At 35.0% G+C, this 26,175-nt stretch overlaps 4 protein-coding genes across 9 annotated transcripts in view; 2 read left to right on the plus strand and 2 right to left on the minus strand.

The window, feature by feature from the left end:
* Positions 1 to 116: 116 nt before the first annotated feature.
* Positions 117 to 3,911, plus strand: LOC123875058 (transforming acidic coiled-coil-containing protein 3-like). The gene is made up of 2 exons (XM_045920714.1): positions 117 to 427; positions 534 to 3,911. Exon 2 carries the CDS (start codon positions 618 to 620, stop codon positions 1,584 to 1,586), a length of 969 nt encoding a protein of 322 aa, XP_045776670.1. The 5' UTR covers positions 117 to 427; positions 534 to 617; the 3' UTR covers positions 1,587 to 3,911.
* A 4,896-nt stretch (positions 3,912 to 8,807) lies between these two features.
* Positions 8,808 to 12,448, minus strand: LOC123875055 (probable cardiolipin synthase (CMP-forming)). 2 transcript variants are annotated; one of them, XM_045920709.1, is made up of 6 exons: positions 12,430 to 12,448; positions 11,737 to 11,984; positions 11,263 to 11,400; positions 10,688 to 10,903; positions 9,510 to 9,605; positions 8,808 to 9,088 (listed from the first exon to the last, which is right to left on the minus strand). In XM_045920709.1, exons 1-6 carry the CDS (start codon positions 12,431 to 12,433, stop codon positions 8,936 to 8,938), a joined length of 855 nt encoding a protein of 284 aa, XP_045776665.1. In that variant the 5' UTR covers positions 12,434 to 12,448; the 3' UTR covers positions 8,808 to 8,935. The 2 variants fall into 2 exon arrangements, with proteins under 2 accessions (XP_045776665.1, XP_045776664.1); XM_045920708.1 differs by lacking the exon at positions 12,430 to 12,448 and having other exon boundaries at positions 11,737 to 12,330.
* A 1,635-nt stretch (positions 12,449 to 14,083) lies between these two features.
* LOC123875004 (zinc finger FYVE domain-containing protein 26 homolog) overlaps positions 14,084 to 26,175 on the plus strand; it is a 40,258-nt gene continuing 28,166 nt past the window's right edge. For all 4 annotated transcript variants that reach the window (XR_006798056.1, XR_006798057.1, XM_045920619.1 and 1 more), the window contains exons 1-8: positions 14,084 to 14,268; positions 15,594 to 15,680; positions 16,117 to 17,767; positions 18,259 to 18,377; positions 22,177 to 23,886; positions 24,371 to 24,469; positions 24,622 to 25,139; positions 25,802 to 26,096. Coding sequence is in view for 2 of the 4 variants with exons in the window: in XM_045920619.1 (XP_045776575.1) it covers positions 15,615 to 15,680; positions 16,117 to 17,767; positions 18,259 to 18,377; positions 22,177 to 23,886; positions 24,371 to 24,469; positions 24,622 to 25,139; positions 25,802 to 26,096 (4,458 nt within the window). In the remaining 2 variants the exon portion in view is untranslated. The remainder of the gene's footprint in view (positions 14,269 to 15,593; positions 15,681 to 16,116; positions 17,768 to 18,258; positions 18,378 to 22,176; positions 23,887 to 24,370; positions 24,470 to 24,621; positions 25,140 to 25,801; positions 26,097 to 26,175) is intronic.
* LOC123875067 lies at positions 18,390 to 21,722 on the minus strand. Of its 2 annotated transcripts, XM_045920722.1 has the most exons (4): positions 21,490 to 21,717; positions 19,785 to 19,932; positions 19,328 to 19,507; positions 18,390 to 18,773 (listed from the first exon to the last, which is right to left on the minus strand). In XM_045920722.1, the coding sequence occupies exons 1-4, from the start codon at positions 21,703 to 21,705 to the stop codon at positions 18,583 to 18,585; spliced, it is 735 nt and encodes a 244-aa protein (XP_045776678.1). In that variant the 5' UTR covers positions 21,706 to 21,717; the 3' UTR covers positions 18,390 to 18,582. The 2 variants fall into 2 exon arrangements, with proteins under 2 accessions (XP_045776678.1, XP_045776679.1); XM_045920723.1 differs by lacking the exon at positions 19,328 to 19,507 and having other exon boundaries at positions 21,490 to 21,722.

The following is a 26,175-nucleotide window of genomic DNA, read 5'->3' on the forward strand; positions in this document are numbered from 1 at the left end:
GTTTAAGTTCAGTTGGCCAGTATTAGCCAATGAACTCTTGAGGAGTCTAGACAAAGAATGGAGTGTGGGATTGGCTTTAAATTGCTTATGATTGGACTTGTCTCTATAGTCTATCAATTTGTCTATGATCTGTGACAAATTCTGATGTCATCCATCCGTCGCCCATTATATTTATTAGAATTTTGCGAACGAAAATCCTAAATACCGAAGCTAATTAAAAGTATTGAAATAGTGCGTGCTTATGACTTGAAATCTACTGCTGGTTTTATAAAAGTATTTTGTGATACGTGTGAACTGTTGTGCTTTTTTGACTCCCAAGACCTAAATTATATTGTTCGTAATTCCATGCGTGGGATGTTTACAATTTTGTAATTTCAATACATTTGTGGCCACCAGGCGAACTGTGATGCGTTACATTAATTACAAGGTAATTAAAGTAGCATGTGTGATAACTGATACCATTTATTGTATGTAGTCTTTAATGTCATTGTCCTTGGAAATGTAAGTAAATCTTATTCCTTTTATGGTTTTAGGAGAAGATGTCCACAAAAAAGGTTCGCCAAGTGTAGATTTGAGACAGTACAGTTAATTAGCCCGTAGAGATCGTGAAAAGTACCATGTCAGGTACAGAGCAAAATATAGTGAACTCAATGCAACAGCTCTCTGTACAACCAAGCAACAGTGGTCATACGGAGAAACCCACACAAGTAGTCACGCCAGCCGTCAACAGGAGTCAGCCTGTTGCCAACAAAGTCACACCTGTGAAGGCCAACTGTGTTTCACCCGCAATTGCTACCATTGATAGGCTTTTAAGCCTTGGGGCTAGCGTTCCTCCGCCACCTCCTGTGATAACGCGGTCTTCAGATATGGATCCTCACACGTTAGAGCAGCTGCGAGCTGTCAAAGAAATGCTGACAGCCCAAGAAGAAGAGGCTCAAAACTTGAGAGATTTAAACAGAGACTTACGTGAGCGCTTAGAAGACTGTGAAACAAAAATTAAGAAGTTAACTGAACAGAATGATGAATATGCTGAAAAAGAGAAGGTGCTCTCGCAACGTGTAGCAGAAAAGGTAAGGAATAACAAGCAAATGAGTGTTGTTATGGAAGAGTATGAGCGCACAATATCCTCTCTAATAGGTGAAAGAGAAACAGAAGCTAAGAGGTGGGCAGAAGAGCGCACAACATTATTAAGGGAGCGTGATGAAGCAGCGGCACACTTAGCTTCCATGGAGCATGCATTTAATGATGTGCACACTAAATACGAAAGATGTAAAGTGATCATTCAAGGGTACAAAGGGAACGAGGAAATGTTAAAACGAACAGTTGAAGAAAATAATGATGCAATTCAAAAATTGGAAGCTCGATATGAGACGTTAAGACAACATGCGATGCAGCAACTGAACAAAGCTAATGCAGAACTAGATTCAGTGAAAAAATCTCATCAGGCTGAAATATTGAAGTTGAATGCAATGCTTAAGAAGAGTGAAGTACATGCTTCATCTTTACAGGAATCGCTGGCACAGAAAATAAAGGATAATGAGGAGCTCACAGCGATCTGTGATGAGTTGATAAACAAAGTGGGTTAATCTATAATTATATTGATGGTAAAATGTATTGACTATACTCATAATCATTTTCATTTAACTAACTAACACATTAGTATTATAAAATCAACATTAGAGTACATTAATTAATAAATAATATAATCACTCACAGGCTAATGTGAACAAATTATAAATAACAAGCAAATTAAAGCAAGCAAAGCTGTTACCATAACATGATAACAATACATAAGTAGTGTATATTAACTTATAATTTGTGCAATCAATTCCCTCAGTATAAGTTTTCAACATACATGACTTGAAGTTACATTTTTCCATAATTGTATGGACTTGTTAAATTATGACATCGTCCATGCAAAATTAAGAATTTGTTGAACCTAATCCTGTTTGTTGAAAACTTACATTAAGGGCTCGGTAAGTAATATTTTTTATTTTTGTACACATCTGAAAAACTAAAATTATTATTATTTACAATTTAAGTTGTTTTTAACTTATGACATTATAATTTATTTTTATGTGAATTGTGTCATATCTTATACTGCAATAAAATCAATAAAATTTGCGAAAACCAGTAGGTTCCTTTACATTACAAAAATTCAGCCAATATTAAACTAAACTTTTACAGGAATTTTCTAGGATCTATCAAACATTACCACTAGTAATTTTTTTTCACTTGGTTTATATTTTACTGATTTTTTTTACCCCCTATGAATATGTTTATGAATGTGCTTATAATGTAAAGTAAATGTCTGTACTCTGTATAATGATTTTTTTAAAAGTTTTTATAATGTAAAGGAGCCTTGACACCTAAGCTTTTCATATTCTCATTAATTTATAAAGGAAAGAAGTGACTGACGTTATTTTCACTATTGTAATAAATTCTTCATTTTATATCCAAAGATTTATTTAAGAGTGCTTACATAGAGGTGCAAACTAATCAGGGCTATGGGACATTTTTCAGGATTGTAAAACAATTTGACAATTTTTACCACATACATATTTTTTATATGACTACATAATTAGTTGTATTGGGGTTTCTGTTTGCATTGATGTTTTTTATTTGTACCAGAAAGTTGTAATAGTAAAGAGAAAAAAAAAGAAAAAGTGGATGTTGTTAGAGTCCAATATGGTGGGCATAACAGAAAAATATGCAGGGAGAATTTATCGATTAGGCCAGCTGAATTTAGCAGAAATTGACACACTCACTCTACAAACATTTTAATATGTCCGATGGGGCAAAATACTGGCAGTATATCTGGGATGTAGAGCTAAGCACCATCAATTTTTTTTCTTTACAGACAATTTCTAATAATGGCCACTCATAAAATGGTTTTGTAGATGTGTCTGTGTAAATACCATAAATATACAAATTATTTATGAAGAAAACCAACTGCAGGGGGTATTTTTAGTAGAACAGTAGTCTATGTTTAGTTTTTGTACTTCATTATACTTTTACAATCCTGAATTTTGTTGTAAAATTTAGAAAACATGTTACAACCCTAGCTGCCATAAGTCATTGAATTAAAATTTTGTATTATTGTATAAAATATGAATTATTATATTATAGTGTAAGAGTAGTTGTTATTTTGTGCTTACTATTTTATTATTAACTTTAATTCTAATATAAACTATATGTTATTTTTTATGTTATTATTATTTTAAGTGTATTTGATGGTTATATTGTATAACACCTCCAGAGTAAAAGTGTCCTAACTAAAAAAATGCTTACCAAAACAAAATCGTAACGGCTTTTATGTAGGATATAACTATATAATACATTTTGAATTATGTTATTTTCAAAAAAAGAGTAAATAATTCATAACTTCGATTTATGTACTTGGGTTACTTTTATCCTAGAGGTGCTAATAGTTTAAAATCCAGGCTCTAAAACATGGCTTGTTCTTAACCGACTTCGAAAAAGGAGGTTCTCAATTTGATGCATATTTTTATTTGATCTAGTCTTAAAAGCTTATTTTCCGAAATTTTCAATATGCTTTGCTTATGATGAGATTACAAACTCTTAAAAATAGATTTATAAATGTGTATTAGCATATTAATATTTAGTGAAATTAGTATTTAAAAGTCGCTTGATTCAATTCACTACACACCATAGCCAGAACACATTTGCCATGGGCCTAAAGTAGACAAATATATTCTAAAATTCTGTTCCTATTTCATAGAATCTCCATTTCAGTAAAATGTAGGTAGTTATGCCTAATAAGGTTCGTATTTGTAAGGCTATGCGTGTACGAACCGATTTTCGGAACTACAAATATTTCATAACTTTCATAAGACTGAAAACTGGTCTGAAACGATCGAGATTATTGAAAAGGCTGGCTAAAGACCAATCGATATTAACGGATCCAAAATCATTCTTAATATCAAACCAATATTAATACATACATACCTATCTTATGTAGGTAGGTATATTGATACACACTCGACTATTTCGATCCCCAAAAAAGTAGGTTTCGACCCTAATAAGTAATAGATAACCATGGAATAGATAAATATTTTTAAGAGACGTCTGTTTCAATTGTAGGTACGAGTATGTGAAAAGTCGTCGTTTTCGCTTAACCTTAAGAGTTAAAACGAGACAGATTTATGTCAGAGCCATAACTCGGCGAGTCATAGTAAAGTCAGCAAATTCAAAGTACGCTCTATAGATTTCAGCCTTCTTTTTTGGGGCAGGTCTTTGGATTCCCTGTATCACTTCGACTTTCTCCGATCCATTGTGATCGCCATATATATGCAGACTTCCTGCCTTTCAGATTTTAGCCTTAGACTGCATAATTCCAGTCCTGCCAAGTCCTGCCTGTCCAGTTCCTTAGTCTGCCAGTCTCACTGCATCACCAATTAAAGTCACATCCAAAGACTAACTTATGTCTGAACAAAAAAGGATATGCAGTCAAAGGCCGTACCTAAGTCGTTTAGCGTCTTAATAATGCTCATATTCGCGTGGCACGGTTATGCATATTTTGCGTTACGTGTGTGTAGCGTGTTTATAGAAAAAGGTCATAAGTGCGGCAGGTTTTTGATGCAATAGTTTCGCGGAATCGCTACTCGAATTCTGAGGCCGACCGTTCGCTGACCAAATTCAGCCTCAGGCAGAGATCTATGGAACATACTTTGTCTTTGTTCAGACTTAAGTTTCAGTTAAAACGAGACAGATTTATGCCAGCGATATAGAGCTGTCTCGTTTTAATAGTGTCTTAAGTCTAAGAAGAAGAAGAAAAGTCAAAATTGCCTCTATAGATGTGAACTTTAGACTGGATCATTACTTGAGTCTGCCCATGTGTCGATGAGTCTGCCAGTCTCACTGCATCGCCGTCATATCTGAAGTTGTATCGGAACAAAAAAAATACGTAGGTACACTGTCTAAATTCAATGTGTGAGCACGAGCTATAAATCTCATAAAACAACGACGGATTTTATACTTATTTAATTGTATTGAATGTGGAGACCGACCGAATCGACCGTAAATCGGTCACGTGCCCGCCTAGGCTAATAAATAAGTTTATTAGATTGTTTTGGTTGTGTAGTGTGTGTGCCTTTGTGAGAAAATAAATTCACCATCCATCCAGTCCAATGTAACAATACATTACGAAATGTTCTTGAAAGTTGTTAAGCGTATTAAATGTGTTATAGTTTGAGAACTGGTGAATGATATGTTCGAAATTGTAATATGTGTCGAAATTCAAATCACCTGAAAAAAAATCGCATTTATGATATTTGTGTGATAGCCTATCTAATGGTCATTTGATAAATGGTTGTCACACAGACATACAAAAGATATAGTGATTAGTGTGGTCTTAATCGACTGCAGTTCCCTTACTATGAGGGCGGTTTTATGACCGCAGGCGTTCTTCCTGTAATTGTGTATCTAAGCATTACAATCAAAACGGCCTTACCAATAAAAATTAAAGTACCCACACGTTGAACGCGTGTTCATTTTAAAAACTGGCAGATTTTCCATACAAGAACTGTCAAAATGTCAATTTAGTCATGAGTCAAATTCTTTTTTATTGGTAAGACTCTAAATGTTTACATAAAAGAAACTGTCTCATGTAAAGGTATGAAACAAATCTTTCACCGGCTCTCACACTATGCCTAATGTAACTATTGTCCTGTCCAAATTGTGTGGTTAGTGGTTTATAACTATAGTTAACTTTCCTCTCAACGCAAAAGTATTACAGCTTGTAATATTATGGCGCTTTGATTATTTTGGATATTTTAAAGGCAATAGAGAGACAGCTATAACTACTAAGGGTGAGATCTATAGAGCGCGCTCTGCCTTTGCTTAGACTTAAGACAGAGTTAAAACGAGACAGAGCTATATCTCTCACATAAATCTGTCACGTTTTAACTCAATCTTAAGTCAGAGCAAAGTCAAAGTGCGCTTTATAGATTTCAGCCTACGTGTACTTACTGAATGAATAATGATGTATTGAAATGATTTCTTGCTAGTCCATTCTAATAAGACTTTTTTGTAAGCATGTATAATATTGAAGCCTAAACTTTTAAATGGGGACTCCAGCGTTTTTTGGCTAGATCGCATTCTTAGAATAATAACGCCGATTCAGAAGTTCAGAATTCAAGTTTAAAAACTTTAAGTTCAAATAGCATTTGATTTTTATATCAAGGATAAAAATATATTGTAGCTGTCTCTCTGACTGATACACTATGCGCGGAAAGAAGTTAGCGCTCTCTGTTACGTAATCCCATACAAATTATAGGGACAAAAATCTCAATGGGCGCTAACCATTTTGAGCCAATCACAAACATGTTTTCAAAAAACGTTCAAAACTCAATTCGAAAATGTTTTCAAGAAACATTCGAAATTCAATTTCGTTCGTTTAAAAAAAAAACGAGTTTCGTTTGTGTTTGGTTGATGACTCAAAATGGTTAGCGCCCGCTTAGATTTTTGTCTCTTTCATTTGTATAGGATTACGAAACAGAGAGAGCGCTATTATACCACTTTCCGCGGATAGAGTACAGGCTGTGTAAAAGTAAATCACATATGTGTATCCCCATTATTTTTCTAATATAAAACTGATTTAATGAATTAACCATTGGCTAACAAACAGTAACGAACAATATAAACATTCCACAGTATATTTTGTTAAAAATATGTTTTTTTTTGGAAAATACTTTTTGTCCCCTAATTTCTTGGAAATACCATCCTCATTGATTCAAACGAGATTTTATAAATAAAAAAAACTATTATAATTAAGTATAGATTGTTAAGACTAACTCACGTATTCAGTCGACGTTAGCCCGACTAGTTTCGAACCCATCCGGGGTCCTTTCCCATAAGGACTCAGCTCACTGCGTCGCCGTTGAGATGCCAAGCCGCACGCACCGCGGCTCACACGGACGGCTGTGAGGGTGCTTGAGATGGGAGGGAGATGGCTGCAGACCATCTCCCGACAGTTCCTGATCTCTCATCGCTGGCTGTCACTATATTCAAATTCAAATTCAAAATATTTTTATTCAATTAGACTTTTACAAGTTCTTTTGAATCGTCAAAAGCATCTACCACTGGTTCGGAATGCCTTTTCTACCGAGAAAAACCAGCAAGAAACTCGGCGGTTGCTCTTTTCAAAGATTTGATATACAATATTATGCCATGTATAAAAGTAATTGAAGTCCTGCGCATTGCTGGAGCGAATTGCAGGTCAGATCCACGCTTTTTTATCATTAACATAATCTTCGATAAGTACAATAATTATATGCTTTTCTCAGGAGCATATTTTTAATAGATTTTTTGAACCTGTGTAAAGGCAAGTCCAAAATTGGCTGAGGAATTTTGTTATAAAAAATTATACCCATTCCCACAAATGACTTTTGGACCTTCCTGAGGCAGAGCGTAGGAGTCGCAAGCCTGTTACGGTATAATCCAGGCAAGCGGAACTAATGGTGTAAAAAGGACCCCGGATGGGTTCAAAACTAGCCGGGCTTACCTCAACTAAATACGTGAGTTATAGCCGTAACAACCTATACTTATAATGGAAATCAATCACGATAGCTTAAACGATAAAACAACCAATTACCTACTCATATAAATGTGACCCTCCAAAAATGTAACTGAAATTTTTCTTTATTAAGGCGGATTTACATTGAGTCAGTAACTGATTCGAAACACGTGACAAGCCAGCGCTAACTCGATATTGATGTGGTGTAAATAGATTTTATGTGGCACCTGATGCTATGCCCAAATACTGAGCTTCGCTTCCATTGTTACGAGCAATCAAATCGAATCACATATAATGCGCTTAGAATGTGAGTCTAGCTCGCAGTTCGCCAATAGAGTTCAAAAGCACTTGTAAAAGTTTATTTGAATAAAAATCTATTCTATTCTATTCTAAAGAGTTAAGTAATATCAAACTTTAATAATATAGTCAATGCGATAGTCACTACTCTCCAGATTGGCTGATACTCTTCCACTATTGGCTAAAATGCAGTTTTAGCAAGAGTACCATTAATTCAGTCAGTGACAATAGTTGTGATGGTTGCAATGCACTTAATCAAGGCAGTAATCAATATGTACAGAACCTGTTTCTGTGTAAGCGAGTCAGTGCAAAAATGCAGTTGCTGGCTCAATGTCAGTCCGCCTTTAGTCTAAGTATAATTTTGTACTTTATCATTTTTCTATAAAAATAATAATATATTATGATACGCATTATGTGCAGTTAATTCATGTGAATAGAATGAGGAAATAAAATTATCCCTATTTTATACAAATGTGGTGTTTAATTTTATAACATACAATCACACATACATTAATAATCTACTACAATAAGAAAGAATTAAATTCTTTCTCATTCAGGTTTTTCAACAATACGTAAACAATACTACTAATGTCATCTGGGATTTTTTGGGTTCCGTACCCTAAGGATAAAAACAGAGCCCTATTAATGTCATTTTATGTTCACATCACAGAGATGGTAGACATCAATGGTTTACACTTACTATAAAGTAGGTATCTATAGTCGACACTAATATATTTTAAAGAGGTTGCATATAGGACACTGAAATGAATAGATTCGGTTTCCCTTTTTCCACCGTAAACCGACAATATGGGGTTATTAAAGAGGTGGATTAACAAACTCCTGAAAAGCCAGCAACTCATTAGCGATTACTCTGTTCTGGTGCTGCAAATGTTCATGCCTCATGGGCGGCGGTAATCACTGAACATTAGATGATACCGCGACTTCGTTCGCTTTTTCCTTATTTGGAAGAGAAAGGGGAATATTAGTCATATATGGCTTATGTTCTTTCAAAAAAAACAATAGGAGACTATACACAATTACACACTATACAACATTCAATGATACACTTTGTATACAATAAATAAACAACATTCACTGGATTCATAACTTTTTCTTGAGCACTTTGTAAGTGTCCTTACTAATTAGATAACTGATGGCTGATACTACGGTAGAAGCTGCGGTGAGCCCACACAGGGCTGTAAGAGCTGGATGGTCCACATAACCGAAAACTGGTGATGCTAATGTCGTCCCTACCTGAAAATTATTAGGTAGGTACAGTTAACTCTGTTAAGTTAACAGTTAAGAGGATATTCTAGTTGTAAATTTTCCAAATTTTTTTCACAGTCCAGTAGGCATTTGCCTATATTTTATTCTTGAATTAATATTGTTTGGGGTGATAATGCTTTTACCCCTGTTTACAAAATTAGACAATTTTCGTCTCATTAGATAAGAATCAGTACACCTTAATCTAGGCTCGTACGTTTAATTTTTTTAGTATTTTAGTTTAATTACTTACATTAAAAAATATAAAAAATACTCAAGTAAGATTTTAGTTCAAATATATTATTATATCGATATTTAGACACTAGTAACTTTTGACATAAGCTGTATGGCTATACGGCTTCCTTGTTTTACTAGGGAACCCTAATAAAAGCGATATAACTGCTGTATTTACCAGTAATAGCTGTACAGCGGTGTTCATTTTGCTGATGAACGTGGGCGCGAGCTGCGCCGTCGCGTGCGTCACGTCGAAATACCTGCTCAGGGTCTTCTGCAAACAAAATATACTGTCACTGCACATATGACGAATAGTCGTGCAACGGAAATCGCAGCTTATTCAGAACTAGCTGATGCCCGCAGCTTCGCCCGCGTGGATTGGTCAGATCCCCTGCAGCATCAGGATTGAGGAGTTGGACTCCAAATTTTTTATGAAACAATGTCGCAAAGTTCCTCTATCGATTAAAAAAGAAATGAGGCAAATCGGTTCAGAAATCTTGGAGATTTTGGTGTACATAGGTTGAAAAACACAACTCCCTTTTTGAAAGTCGGTTAAAAAAGTAGCCTATGTTACTCCCTGCTTAATTTTCTACTTGTCTGTGAAAATCCCGTCAAAATCCGTTCAGGCGTTCCCAAGATTAGCCTTTTCAAACAGACAGACAGACAGACAAAAATTTTAAAAACGTGTGATTCAGTTATAGTATCGTTCAAATAACCATATGACCTTAATATGCGGTAGTTATTTCGAAATTACAGACAGACACTCCAATTTTATTTATTAATAGTATAGATGAGTAATCATGGAAATAAGATTCTTATCAAAAGTTTTGAGAGTAGACATGTTTTAACTTTGAGTTTTTAGTATGAAAAATTATTATTTCTTGCATTTTCTTAATATAGCTCGAGAAGTATGGTGCCTAAAATAGTGATCAAAACTAGAAAAGCTACTACATAATTTATTTATGTTAAACTTATTTAAATAGATTTAGAAGCATAAAAGAAACTTATTATCAATCTTTTTACTATGGCTAAAGCCTCCAGTTCAAAGTTTTTTATAAATTGCACCAAAATCCTTGATATGACAAAATATCCAGTAGGTAAGCCAACCAATGCCGGACACAAGCGGCAACACACCTTCGCTGAGTGTAAGTAATCTTCTCTGACTATTTGTTACCTTACATGGCTCCACAGCTGAACCAATTATGACAAATTATTAGGACATAGATAGCTTACATCCTTGGTATGCACATAAGATACTATTTATATCAGAAAATATAAAAGTTCCTTTGAGATTCATAAAATCTATTGAGCCAAAGTTGCAGGCAAGTTACAAATCAGTAAATAAAAAATACTTACTGGAGGTGGCAAACTAATATATCTGATGACAAAGCCGGCTGCAACCAGCGCAGCATCTCGCGCTACTATCAATAATGTTAGAGACAGTGGTATCAAGTCCTGCCATGTAAGAGATATGAACAGTGTCGCTATAAGGATTTTGTCTGCCATTGGGTCTAGGAATGACCCCATTTTAGATGATTGACCTTCCCAGTTGCGGGCTATCCATCCATCTAGCTGAAATAAAGATATTGGTACTGATTCTATTGCAACTAAATTTAGGAGTATAACTTTTTCTTACCAATGTAATAAGAACAGGACAGATAAACTAAGTTTAAAACTGTCATACTTTGTGACTTTAGCTGCCAATCATGAGCCTATTGTTTAAATTTGTAAGAATCTTTTATTTAAAATTCATTTTATAAAATAATCTTTCTTTTTCTATTTCAAACTATTTGCATGAAACTGTTAGACTAGACTAGTTAGGCAGTGCAAGACTGGAGTGTAGAAGTCATTACAAGACTCCTATTTCCAGCAGTGTATGCCTGTCAGTTGACCATTCATTCATTTAATCATTAGTACACTAATTTACTTACCACATCAGTAATACCTGCAAACACCAAAAGGCCTAGTGCCAGATTATAGTTGTCTTGTAATATAATATAGCCCAAATATGGGGACATGGCTATTCTTGCCATACAAAGTATATTTGGTACAGTAAATACATTTTCTTTCTGAAATAAAACAATATATAATTTATGCTTCTCACTGTAAAGTCAAAACTTAGTATTACAAATGCAAAAATGTCTGCAATATTTTCATGGCCAGTCCGTTTAACTGTTTCAGACGAATTTAATAGAGATAGCTCGCATCCCAGGGAAGGACAGGCTATTTCTTGTCCAGGAAAATCAAAGACTTCCCACTGAATGCTTATAAAATCTGCAGACAAAGTATTAAATAGAAACACTACAGTATATCACCTATTTCTATTTTCTTTTTATGTGATTTCTGGTGTCTAATGATAATATTGTAAAAAGGAAAAAATAAATTAATGTAACAAACTCTCACACCTCAACAACTTCTTCTATTTTCTCTCTAACTTTAGCTTTAGTTTCCAAAATATCCTTCACTAAATGCTCTTTTTTCTTTTTAAATTTATGTTCTGTAATCTCTTTCTGCTGCTTCAAGTCTCGGACGATCTCAACACCTTTTTGCCGAAGTCTCTGTTCAGTAACTTTGATTTGACTTTTCCTCTGTTCCAATACATCTTTTAACGCTTCTCTCTGCTTATCGATATCGAGCAAATGTTTCTTGTTGTCTGAAGAGTACACACAAACTATCGATGTAAGTTTTACAGGGTATTTTGCAATTTGCCGTCTCGCAAAAACATTTTGGATTTTAAGTGTGCTGTATTGGTGACTACTCAAAGTTTGAATTTGCTTCACGAAACTAAACGTTTTAAACCTCATATTTTTAGGTTATTTTAGTTGACCTATAATTTTTGTTCCTTGTTCTAATTTGAGTACCAAGAACTTTTAGGAAATATACGAAATGTATTATACCTATGAATTATGAAGCATATTATTAGACATTATTACTACAAATTATGCCTACGACGAATTACGAAGTACGGTACGAACTAGGAAGTAGGAACTGTAGGAACGTTTATTAATGTAAATAAATATAATATAACCTCAAAATTGAAAATACATAGTTGACACTGACATTGACTTACGTTGCGTCTAGAAAAACGAAATACCTACACATCACATCACATGTAACTTTAATTGAACATTAATAATGATATTAGTCTGGATGAACAATAGCTTCATTACAGAATTATTCGGAAGAGAAGAAACTACATTTATTCATTTTTATTTAAGTTATTTATTTATTAGCGTTCAAAAACGTTCAAAAGTGTTTCAAGTCAAAATAGTATTTCCACTTCCAGGGATTTCACCCTATTTCATGGCGAAACGACATAGACGTTTAAAAACGAATAATGTTAACTACGACTAATTAAAGTATTTTCATCAAAAGTAAAATCATATTCACACCTCGCAACACTATTTTTTATACCCATCCAAATACCAATGTAGACTAAAACGACTAAACCGTAAAATTTATTTAGATCTGAACGTCAATAAAAATTAATCCTTTTAAAAGGATCTTTAGCTATGTCCACACTGTGCCTTGTCATCTTCAACTTTCTTCGTCATCTTTCTATTCAACTTTCGTGCCTTTTCACTTCAACTTTCGTCGTCATCTTTCTATTCAACTTTCGTTTCTTATTTTTTTTTATGTATGTTCCTCGATTAGTCAAAGACCCCTCCAACCGATTTGGATTTTTTTTTTGTTTGAAAGGGTATACTGTGCAGGTGGTCCCATATAAATTTAGTGAAGATCTGATGAATATCTTCGGAGATGGAGATCATAACTCCTCAATGGATAAGAGCAAATTGCTCGCGATCAGTGTAATAGCTTAGTAAACAGTAGGGTTTTAAATGGGCATAGCATATTATAGTACAGTGGGGCCACTAAAAATTGTGAAATAAAAAATTTTCAAAAGAAAAATAAAACCGACTTCAAAAACCAAATACACTAAAAAGTAGAAAATAATTTTTGTTTAACTACACGTGTAATGTACCTAGGTATGAAGTCGGGCGAACTTCACTCTTGGATTTCTAATTTTGTTTTAATATGCTCGCTCGACTTCATACCTAGGTACATTACACGTGTAGCTAAACAAAAATTATTTTCAACTTTTTTGTGTTTTTGGTTTTTGAAGTCGGTTTTAATTTTCTTTTGAAAATTTTTATTGATCCCAAAGTTGTGGAAAGCTTCTGTAATCTTCAATAAACTTCAAAGTAATATTTTTTTCTTCGTCCGCCATCTTGTTGTTGAACGCTTTGTGGCACAAAAATCCACCAGACGCGGGAAACGTGTTTCATAGCGCGCGCTGTGCTTTCAACTGTCAATAACGCATGCGTCAAGAGCATGCGTCGCGTGCGCTGTTGACTGCGCTGTGACGCATGCCCTTGATGAACGAAAAAAGGCACAGTGTGGACATAGCTTTAGGGTTGTAGTCTGAAGTAAGTATGCAAATATTACATTGGGTTTACGAGGCTAGAAAAAGACAAACTGAAAAAAATTCACTCTGCATTTACGGAATAAAAGCTAAACAAGTTCTTCGTCACAATATTTAAGATTAACTGGATCATGAAATGATATTCAAAACGTTAAATGGTGTTATAATTTAAATAATTAATATATACGCCCTTTAGTCAAAGTATGTTCTTTAGGGTAATTTAGGCGAATTCCTACAGAAACTAAGGTAAAACTAAAATAGTAAGTGGAAACACTAAATCATAATCACAGATGACAGATAATATGTCAATTGTCATCTTAAACGTCAAGTTTGCATATTCGTGGTCTGTGGTTTGCATTGTAGTAGGAAGAAAACAAGGAATTATTTACTAAAATAAAATAAACATAAAACCAAGTAATAACTCAAGTAATTTGTTACGGTGATTACATATTATATTAGTGTGATGTTATTTTATTTTACCCTGATCTAAGTTACAGCAGTCGTAAGGCACGAGGTAAGCTGATAATGTTAAGACTATTCGATACCAAACTTCGTATTGCAATATTCAACTGTATTGAACTATAGAGAGAGCCTGTGAGGACCAGACCTTCGTTATTTTATAAAAGCTGAAAGTTTCTCTGCGCATTGTCCTCGACACGGGCAGGCATTATTTTCTTAATAAATTGTTAAAGTTAAAGGGTGTCTGGTAGGGTGTTGCCACAATACCTACTAAGTGTGTGGCAATGCATGACGTGATTTCTACAATTCCGAAGAAAATATAAAAAAAAACTACACTTTATGCATGATGAAAGATTTTGTACATCTTTGTTACCTGTTATCTGCCAAAGCCATGATGATCAAAACTTCATAGTTACTGATTGTTCCTACCTATGTTGGGGATAATGTGTAAAGAAACTTTTAGCTTTTATAAAATAGCAAAGCTCTAGGCTCACAGGCTCTTAGCCCACTTTCAATACAGTAGCATTTTAATTGTTTATCTACTATTATTCTCCTCCTTATCCTTGTTTTTCATCCTAAAATAGCTATTTTTTTTGTACAGACAATTATAGAAAAAGTTCATAATACCGGCTTCTACTTTGTTTAACTTGCTAGTAAAAATATTCAGGACTATTTTAATTGGTTTTTGGCCCTATTTAAACCACCTAGGTACTAAAGTATTACATTACTATTATATATACTGTATAGAAGTTTAATCTTCAATTGAAAATTTTAATATCTAATATTCAACCAAAATTATGATAAAACTTCAGATAGGCAAAGCTTATTTAGGTCATTTCAGGGTTTGTTTGAGTTCATGATGTTTCCCTTCTGCTGAAGTCTTATTCACTAAGTTTAAAAAAAAACTTTTATATTAACTGTCTATTTGTAGACTATTCTACATCTTATGTTTACATAATACCAATTTACTAAGGTTTCCTGAGAGCAAATCACCTTTATCAAAAGTCACGTTTGCATGTGCATGTTTTTGTTTTCACATATGGATGATTCATGTTGATTTATAGTTTTGTGTTCATGTATTTTATCAATAAGGCCATCTTTATAACTTTTACACCTGGTTGATTAAGCATACATATTGTTTTCAATATGAACATTATGATACGCCACTGAAGCCTCTAACCAAACAATTATTTCTCCTTTAGTATATTTATTGTTTTTTATTACTCGATGATGTTATTTTTATTACTATAAAGATGACTAGATTCACTTGACCAAAAGCACTTATTAAAGTTTATTTTAATTAAAAATGTTTCTATTTCTATTTTCTACCATGGAAATGTTTTTCAGTGTAGTATTTCTTTGAAATTAGACTTTTTACAGGTTTAAGACATACTTACCAAAATGAAGGAGGAGGAGTTGAAATATAACCTCCGTCTGCTGGATGAGTTGACAGTGGACATTTTTAAGGTAACTTGTTTTTGGTCATACTATGTTACTTACTATACTCTATCCACGGAACTAAGTTAGTATAGCGCTCTCTCTGTTACGTAATTCCATACAACTGATAGAGACAAAAATTGGGTGTTAACAATTTAGAGTCACCAACCAATCCCAAACGAAATTGTGTTTTCCAGTTGTGCCGTGAAATGCTAACAGAGAGACATATCATACAGTTTCGTATTTATAATACACTAACGTTACATAAAATCAAACCTTAGGGCTGATACATACAGATCAAGTGAAGCCAAATTTTTTTGAGGCAACCTAAACTCATCTTTTACTTTGACATACTCGTATTATGGTTGAAATTGGCATACTAAAAATAAATAACAGTGATTAAACTTATATATTTTTTATTTAAACTGTATTAAATTACATAGTTAATTTACATGATCTTTCACAGGAAATCTTGCAAATATTCTACGCTACAGAAGAATCCCAACCAGTCAAAGAACTATCTGACCAGGCATTAGAATTTCTCGGAAAAAATCTAAAAAGCAATCCGGTGACGACCTCTACAGTGCTAAATTTTCTGCAATCTCATACAACTGACACAAACGAGTTGCATAAAATACAATTGCTCTATTTAGACGTTTTGAAAACTGAGCTAACAAACAACTGTCCAGATAGAGTGATAACCATTTTATCATTAGCGAGATGGGATGATAAATTGCAATCCATATTTGTCAATGATATATTCAAACATTTCTCTTACGATATATTTCGACAGCATAGAAAGCAAATACTCATTAGCTTAGTGACTCATAGCAAACCTGAACTAATAAACATAGCATCGGACATGATGCACAAAAATGAGTCACAGAAGCATTTCAAGCTCACAGCTGAATATATGATAGAGTTATGCTACCAGGACAAAACACACTGGCTCTTGAAAGCTGCGCAAATATACAAACAGCAGTTGCAAGATATGAAAAACGTTACTTTCGAAATTAATAATTTCACAAAGCAAATCCTTATAATGGTGCTCATTGATCTCACAAATTCTCCCGAAACATACGATCTACCGTCACTAGTCAATCAATTGACCAATATTTTCTCAATTCTCGATACATACACGACTACAGATCATCAGTTACAGTTTTATATGACTGAGGTTAAAAGGGAATTGACTGTTATAAAGTTTTGTCTAGAAAATAACTGTAAAATAATGTCTACGTCTATATTTAGTCAAGTGCTAAGCCAAAGCGCCCTGACTGTTATATCCCAGGTGTGCAGACTTTCCAAAGTCGACAGATACAAAGTTTCGAGGCTATTAAATACAAACAATGATTTTATAACCGAGTTGTTATCATTGAGTGGCAAAAAAACTGATCAAAGTAGTACTAACTGGGACATTTCGACATACAACAGCTACTGTGCGATAACCAAAGTAATAGATGCAATATTGAATTCATCCGAAAGTCTTGACAACACGCAAGAAATGAGCACATCGTTGGACGATATCAAACGATTAGTCTTATCAATTCAACCTTTGCAATATTGTATCGAAGTCATAGAGACTATATTCGCGTGTTTATTTCTGAGATACGAATACTTTTCTTGCTACGAACATAACCAGGAATTCCCTTGTGGCACGCATTCGGAATGCTCATATTTTTATTCGAAAAAGCAGAACAAAAACTCTACAAACATAAACAGTTCTAGTACAGGGTTCATGTGCAATGCTTTGACAACACAGATCATATTGAATACTCTAAAACTTTGCTTGGAGACGCTTAAAGAAAAAGGGAATATTAAAAGCATTGAAAATGACGATCCAAATACATTTGCACGTTACAAAAGATTGGTTAATGTAGTTAATCATTCGATATGGAAGATGCAACTGGTCTCAACTCTGTCGCCTGATACAAGTCCTCTTCAGCTTAAGCTGTGCTTAGATTACGTTGAAGTAGATGAAAGCAGTGAAGACGAAGAGCGAGAGTTTGACCCGAAAGTGTTTCGAAAGAAACCCAAAATGAAACGACGTCACACAAATCCTAAGCCAGAAGTTGAGCATGTTATGCTCGCTTCTACAGTTTCTGCTTCAGAAGATGGTAAACAATCATTACTTTTTTAAATCTATATGTAGGTAATATTAAAAAGTATTATAAGTCTAAACACAATAACTTCTCATCTCCTCCTTAAAAGAAATCTTTATTACCATCTCAATAGCTGTGATTGGCTGAATTTATCGTATTTTTCCAGCAAGTATGCGTTTTAGCAAATAGCGACAGATTGCTAGCCAATCAGAGGTGATTACGATCGTCACATTATAGCTACTTTTGACTACCTAGTCTAAAGCAGGATTAACTATATGATTGCGTTTCGATTTTGACTAAGAATTTAGGCATTCCGTGGTCTGAAAACTCTAGGTAGAAGCTTAAGTTTGGGTTTTGACTAAGCGCTCCGTCATTTCTGAGACTCGCCTTGGCCAATCGCAATGCGCCAGCGTTTTAGCTTTCGATTATGAAATATGTAACATAAAAACACGCTAATTTTATAGACAAAATATATATTTAATGATAAAGTGACAATATTTTTTCAGCATATTCACTAAAGAAGAATACGATAGACTTCATTTCAATCATGCTAGCGAAGCCAAATTGTCTGGTGGCGTTGGCGCTGTACCAGAATGACTTTTCAAAGGCGAATCAGATTTTAGAGGTATGTTTCTTTCACTATTGTATTTATCTTTATCCAAAAATCTACGTATATTTGCTAAAGCTGGAGACTGACTATCATTCGAACTCTTGTCTCGCCGCGAATTTACATTACAAGTCAGTCTTAATTTGAGTTGCAAAAACTCAAACCGAAGGACCGAACCGAACCAAAAACGGTAAATGATCTAACTTATCATGAAAAAATTTCATTATATGGTTCTAATCAAGTGTCCGAACTTTTCATAACATTCTCTTTCGTTACTCGTTGGCTCATAAAATATGATTCCTCCTTTCTTGTCTTGGAGAACTCCTGGAGGATTTGCTTCGAGAAACATCTTCGCTTCGTCGATAGTTTGAGTTGGTTTGAAAGATTTGCAGAATAGGCAACAACAGCACCATCCTAAAAAGTTATGTACTTATAAAACTGATAGAATAGAAAAAAATTGCTGAATCTTGGGCGATATATTTTATTCGAAACAAAAAGTTCATTTCGGCTTTTTTCTAAGCAAGCCGGCTCCAACCTAGACTCATCGTTGTTTTCTATCTATCGCAATCTAAAAAAACATTTCGGCTAAAAATTTCAATTGAATTTTTGTTTTCCCAGTAGGTACAAAGTAGAAAGTTCACACTGAAAACTAAAATCGACAATTCTACGAGTAAATTGTGATGTGCCATCCATTTCACAATTACGGGTTAGCGCGGGGGCTGTGCGTCCCCACTCCGATTGCCATGTCAACCTGACGCGAACTATAGGTACTATATAATTATCTAGGATAAATATAGGATATTTATTTTGCGATGCGACATGTCATGTTACCGCAATCGCCCAACTGGTTATCAGTCAATAATATCGACTTGATTCCGAGGTTCAACGTTTCCCTGTCAAAAGGCACTAGTTTTAGTCTATTAAAGAAAGTATGAAATATTGGTTAAATACAATTAATATTAAGATACCTCTAGTACACCATAAAGGCACAGCAACCACCAGGTAGATAACGAACCAGACTTTAACGATCTTCCACAAACGACTTAGAATCATCGTTTGCTTACGTGACCAAACGTCGTATAAAGAAAATCTGATAGACTTCCAACTGCTTCGTTCTTCGACTGAGCAATTCGATGGGAGACTATTTTCTAAGACATGTAAAATCGTCAAGAGATTATACTGAAAACTAAAATTGTGTGCTCCAGTATATTTAAACATATAAAAGGAAAAGGTGTCTGATCTGATTGACTGATCTACGAACGCACAGCTCTAACTACCTACAAGAAATTTGGAATGCAGATAGGTAGCTATTATGACGTAGACATCCGGTAAGAAAAGATTTTTGAAAATTCAACCCCTAAGGGGGTAAAACAGGGGTTGCAAATTACACAAATTTAAGGAAGTGGTTGTATGTTAAGTTTTTACCAGTGTATGTTGTATTCCAATTGGATTCAATAACATCTTTGTCATCGTTATCATATTCCTTAACCAAGTAATCATAATTATAATTGGTACAATTTTCTACTTCCACATCTTCTGTTTGATTCATTTTACCATAATTTTTTTCGTTTATCTTAAAAAAGTACATAATAATGATAGATTACCAAACCGCTTGCAAATAGTACTAAGGCTACTTTGGATCCAGACTTCTTGGATTCGGATCGGATGCAGTGCCTAAAGAACCTAAGACTAAGGCCACACGATGCGTTTCCGGTGCGTTGCGGTGCCGCATTGCTGTTGATTTTAGTATTGAATGCGACACAGGCACTACGTAGCGACTCCGTCAGAAAGTCGCGGCACCGCACCACTCCTCCCCGCCTCGTCTCTCTGGTCCCAAGACTTGTGAACGTGCGGTGCGGTGCGGCGCCGCACGACGTCGTAACGCATCGTGTGGCATGGTAAAGCGATTTCCATGTAGGTCGTAGGATAACGCAGTGGCACCGCTCAGAAGCCGCACCGCCAACGCAATGCATCGTGTGGCTTCACTCAATTCCGCCATTATTATCCATTTTCCGTCACTATGCACTAGTGAACTTTTATCAGCATCAAGTCATTAACCCTCGACTGTACATAACAACTGTATATACAATCGATAATAAATAAATAATTAATGTTCACTATCGATCTATTTATTATAAACAACGTAACGTAGTAGCTTTACAAACATCCATATTGTTTGTTCAGTTGCTAATTGTCAATTCTTTTTATGGAGTCATTAAAAACTGTTAATGATTTGTAAATGCTTTTATTTGTAAATAAAACACTTATTTGTCAAATATTTCTGTTTCAATTTCGAGGTTTGTCCAGTGTTACTTATGAAAGACTGGTCAGGTGCGTCTTAGAAGTTAGAAGACGCTTAATCTAGGGTTCCATGTGGGTTCCGTAGTAACTCTACTTGCTAAAAACTTAGACGTAATTTTTTTTTAAAGCCATGCTAATCATGACTAATATTCCCCTTTCCCTTCCAACTAAGCGCAAAGCTGTGTTAGGAGTAGGTACGAGAATAGTGCAACGGGTGAGGTTTGAACTGCCGACCTTTCGGAATTCAGTCCGCTCCTCAACCGTTGAGCTATTGAGGCCCTTGATTATTTCGTAAACAGTAATTTTTCCAAAAACTTTCTGGAAAACACTCGTAATGATTTAAAAGAAAATATTTATTCAACGAAGTATCATTCGAATGGTCAAACCAATTTTTACTTTGGTTCACGCTTCAAAATTTAAATGTGCTATTATGTGTGTAGCGGTAACAGGTTTCTAGAACTGAGCTGAATTTCTTTACAGCTCTTAAATTTTGTTTTAAAAATGGCTGTGACACACAGACAGTCAGACGTACAGGCAGAATGGACGAAACTATGACGAAACTATAATCATTCGTTTGCATTTTGTAGACGGACAAGTTACTGTTTATCATTATAGGTATTATTTTAGCATGTCAAAGAAACAGATTAAATCTACACTAGTCATTAGTGTTATTAAGGTAAAAGTGTGTCTGTCTGTCTGTTACTTTACTAAGTTACTAATTTTAGTAAGCGTAGTTTAGCCATGAAAGGGCTAAACTACGCTTACTAAAATTTAAACACTAATAGCTTAATTTGGATATCATACATCATACATTAAAATTTGAATTTACCACATGGTTATCTTCGGCAGTGTTATCAATGTAATGTATTTTGTTTCGTGATAAATTGTCCGAGCGAACAACGACCGCATTTGCTTTAAAAACATAAAGCAATATTATGAATTTTAAATTCAAAAATAAATTATAATTTAAAATCATTGTTTCAAACCAATAGAGTTTATCTATTAAATTTGACAGTTGTTGCGTGATTAAACTTGGATTAAACATGTCAATTGTATTGCAAAATGTTACCAGATGTTACCTATCCTAAAACGATTTGATAAATATATTTTCCCAAAATATTTTTTTTTAAACTTAAATGATAAATCTGGTTTCTGTTCTACGCATGAGTTTACGGCTAATTTATTTATAACACGGCGGCCAATCATCCATAGAGTTATAGAGCGGTGAAGACATTGCGCATACTCTCTATTCTCACTGCCAGTGGGACGGAAATCCAACACGACCGGAGAGAGATGACACTCAGAACCGACGACTTTACGTGTTCTTCGAGGCACGGGATACACTGCCAACTTCCTAACTCTGGCTGAAAATTTCTTAAAAACCGAGTATCTATTTTTGGTCCGACCCGGGAATCGAACTCAGGACCTCGTCGCTCATGTTAGACCAACGAGACAGATAAAAATTAAAATGTATAGTAGTGTAATCATAATGAAATGCAACAATTTTATATTTCAGATGTTCGATTTATCAGATTCAGAAATCGCTACCGAAGTAACATTTACCGAGCAATTGAGGCATTTGGTTGCGAAGATAAAAAATATAATTTGCTACAGAGATTGTTCTCGCTACCCTTCTAAGGAATTATCTGCTCTTTCCGTTGTTTCGACCGAGGTCATGGGCCTCGTCGAAGGATTCCTGGCTTCAAATCGAGCGCCCAACTCCTTTGATATTATTGAGTTGGGCTCTCGACACCCGCATTTGCAACTTTATAACCATCAAAATGCTCCGTTCATAAATGCGGTTGACATACTTTTGAGTAGCGGTCTCAATAGAGAAATTACATACGGGCTCATAAATGTAGTCGAACGCAAACTGGCTGAAGTGAGATGTAGCACGGATGTCACGGCCGTTAAAAAGACTAATTACATCAGATTTGTTGAAGATATAGCCAGCGTCACTTTCGAAATTTTCGGCAACACGGAGAAATCTTTCGATTTCGTCGACAACGTTTGCGAATTAGTAACCGATTGCCGCATCCCGATCAAGCATAAAGACTTCTGTAAATTAAATCAGCTATCCAAAGAATTGAGGCAGTGCTGCCTCGATTTAGCAGACATCGTGAATCCTACCAAAGAAACAGTTATAGATGAAAATTTACTACAGAAATATCACCAAATCTATATGAATGTTGTTGCCGCTTCAGATAAAGACCTATGTAACATTGGCGAAGTGTCCCGTCATGGAAACAAGAAAGCTAGAGTGCATTACTTGAGAAAATGTTACATGTACGCGAAATCTGTGGCACAATTGGAACAAGAGGATCGGCAAAATGAATCCTCAACCGAAGCACCATATTTTGCAGTACTAGAGAGACAATTGCATGATATATTCGGTAATATGATTAATAACAAAGAAATGCCCGTCACGTATTTGGAGCCGATATGCAAGAAGCTAAACGTCAATTTGATTCCAAAGTTGATCCTGAATTTCTGTCCTTCCATTACATTAGCGGGGTCGTTGAGAGAAGCTAGTGAAGAGAACTTTAATAATCTTCTTCAAGTTGTGTTCAATTTCAAGAATTTAGAAGAGAAATTATTTGTAGAGCCTACTGCTGACTTTGCTCCGTTACCAAGAACCCCAGACCCGCAATGTTTAACCTACGTTGTTTTACACAACTGGGTGCTCGCTCACATCATCAGGAAAATTCACTCAAGCTTGAGCGAAAGCACGAGTCAGCATAGTATTGATGCGAGAACGAAATACCTTAATAAATACATGGATCTAGAAAGATTTGATAATACCAAAGTTTTGTTTGCAAACAATAAATGTTTGGCTTCACTACATACGATTATTGACTTGGATAAATTATTTTTGTACATGCCACAGTTACTTGAGTCGGGGAAGATATTGCAGTGCCTGAAAATAATCGACGCATTGTCCGAAAGACAGCTAATGTGTAGTGCGAATTTGATGAACTTGCGAGATTTGATGCTGTTTAAAATAGCGACCAATCCAAAAGTCCCTAACTGTTGGAAATATTGCCAATACTTGAAATGTTCCGAATTGAAGTTTGATTTAATTCTGAACAATTTATCGTGCTGGCCTGCTGAAGGAGCAATGGAAGCTATAGACTATCTGCGGTTCATATTGGATCAAACGGCGGTGGAGGAAGGCTTATACGAGAAATGCAACGAATGGAAAGTGAAGATACCTATTTATGAACAGGTAATATTAGAAAAACAGTAAGTACCGCCCGATAGGGGAGACACGGCCAAAACGGGTGAGTTGAAACGGGTCAGATGAAAAAAGTTCTTTCATTTTGCATATTCATAAACACAAAACAAAAAAAAAACAGGTTACAAATCACTTTACTGATAAGGTAATTAAATTATAACAAGATAATTTCACCAAACTATTTATTACATATTACTATTACACACAACAAACCAAAATCGACAAATTAGAAATCCAAAATCTTAAATAATTTTATCAAACGGCAGAAATCTTTAGTTTACCTTGCAACCGCGTGATTCGTGCGTACGAGGCGAATGACTGTGACTGGAGGACGCCCGCGCCATGCCTCTACACGCACACATTGACACTAATGCGAAAGCCACGAAATTCCAAACGCTTACCCGTTTTGAGCTTGTCTCCCCTACACAGATATAATATAATGTGGAACCTCTTAATAAAATGCTTTAAATTTCAGATATCTTCAATAATGGGTGCGAACCACTGGCACACAATATACGAGAAGTCGATAGAAAACCCTGAGAGTATAATCGAGGTTTTAATGGATAGTCAACAGGTATTCAATAGTTTTTCCTCTTATAAAACTACATAAGCTTAAAAACGATGCAAATACCATCCAATCTAATTTTGGAAAAAAAATATATAGGGGAAATATTAAATTCAACATCTTTTTACTTTAAAAAAAATTGTATTGTCTCTTGTTTACAGTTCAAGTTATGCTTAGAGTGGGCAGACACGCACGAAGTGTCTGAACACATGAAAAATTTGATAGTCGTCAATCTTCTACGACAATTCTTCGAATACACAAATCAGGCGACACCTTCCTTAATACAAGACTTACTAACAAGGCTACCCAGCACTCAAGCTTTAGACTTGGTCGCTGACGAGATATCCAAGATCAGAAATATAGAAATACTCCAAGTTTGTATAGACTTTCTATCACAAAATAGCACGACTTGGCGGTCCTTCGGAAACATTAAAATAGGATTCCAAATCATGCTCGAAATTGAAGCCAATTCGAGACATCTGTTTTGGGATTTAATAGAGAAACCTTTACTAATGCTTGAGCAGCTCTTAATGAATGGTAAACTGGAAATGTTGGCCCAAATTATAAACAAAATTTCGCCGAATCTGGAAAACGATTTGAGCGGCGACAACCTTTACTACAACATCAAGACTATTGAGACGCTATTGATATCTCGGAATGCTGTCGATAGTTTGCTGAGGTAATTTTTTTTTTTTTAATAAAAACTTTTTTGGCGCCTTTTGGGATGGGTATAAAGTATAAACTTCAAAGTCGCGTCACCTATATGCTAATCTGTAGATGTAAAAACTAAAGTAATGTTAATTAATGGTTTTAACTTATAAATTATGAAATTTTAATTTTTGATACTTCACTTTATTTGGAAATTTAGAAAACCCTACTTATTTCATAGTTTAAGTTGTCACTTTTGTCAGCAGTTCACACTGACTGCCATTTTTTTTTAATTCAAGCTACCATTAGAATAACGTTTTCTTTCAAATAAGCTATTAGAACTCTAGACTGAGTGGACACCAATAACCATTTTCCTTATCCTGTAGTTTATTGATTTTAGTATTTGTCATACCCGCAATGTATAGCGTGCAAAACTCGGGATCAATGCCCCGCCTACGACGCGGCATTCATTGACTTCTAGGGTCAATCAGATGTTTTATTTGCAATACATTGTGAACTTATAGAAAATACTTACAGGATTTTTTAATTTTTTTCACGTTTTCGCTGTGGTGTCTTATAACTATCAGTAATCATTAGTACTAACACCTGTCTTTGCGTTTGCTAGCCTTTTATTAACATGTCCCAACAAACTGTCCCAGTGCTTAATAAATTAGCAGTTATATTCTTTTCTAGGTATTACGCAGAAAAAGCCTTAGACATGAAAAATCCTCGACACACGTGTCCCTCGCCTCCCAAACCTTGGGACGAGTCCCTCCTCCAATCCATAGACTCTATCAACATCGAAGCCGCATCCAAACCCTTCATGATGCCGGAACACGTGCCGTCGAAGGAGCAATGGGTGGAGGATTATACTGTCGATAGGTGCATGCTGTGTAAAATATCCATTTTCTCAATGATCATTCGAAGGCATCACTGCAGACGATGTGGGAGACTGGTCTGTCACGCTTGTTCTAGGAGTCGGATGCAGGTAAGATTTTTTTTAAAATTCTGATATATAAGTTCGCTCTTGTCTGCGATCTCACCTGATGATAAGTGAATGGAAGCAG

The sequence above is a fragment of the Maniola jurtina genome, chromosome 19 (genome assembly GCF_905333055.1).
Source record: "Maniola jurtina chromosome 19, ilManJurt1.1, whole genome shotgun sequence".
NCBI lineage: Eukaryota > Metazoa > Arthropoda > Insecta > Lepidoptera > Nymphalidae > Maniola > Maniola jurtina.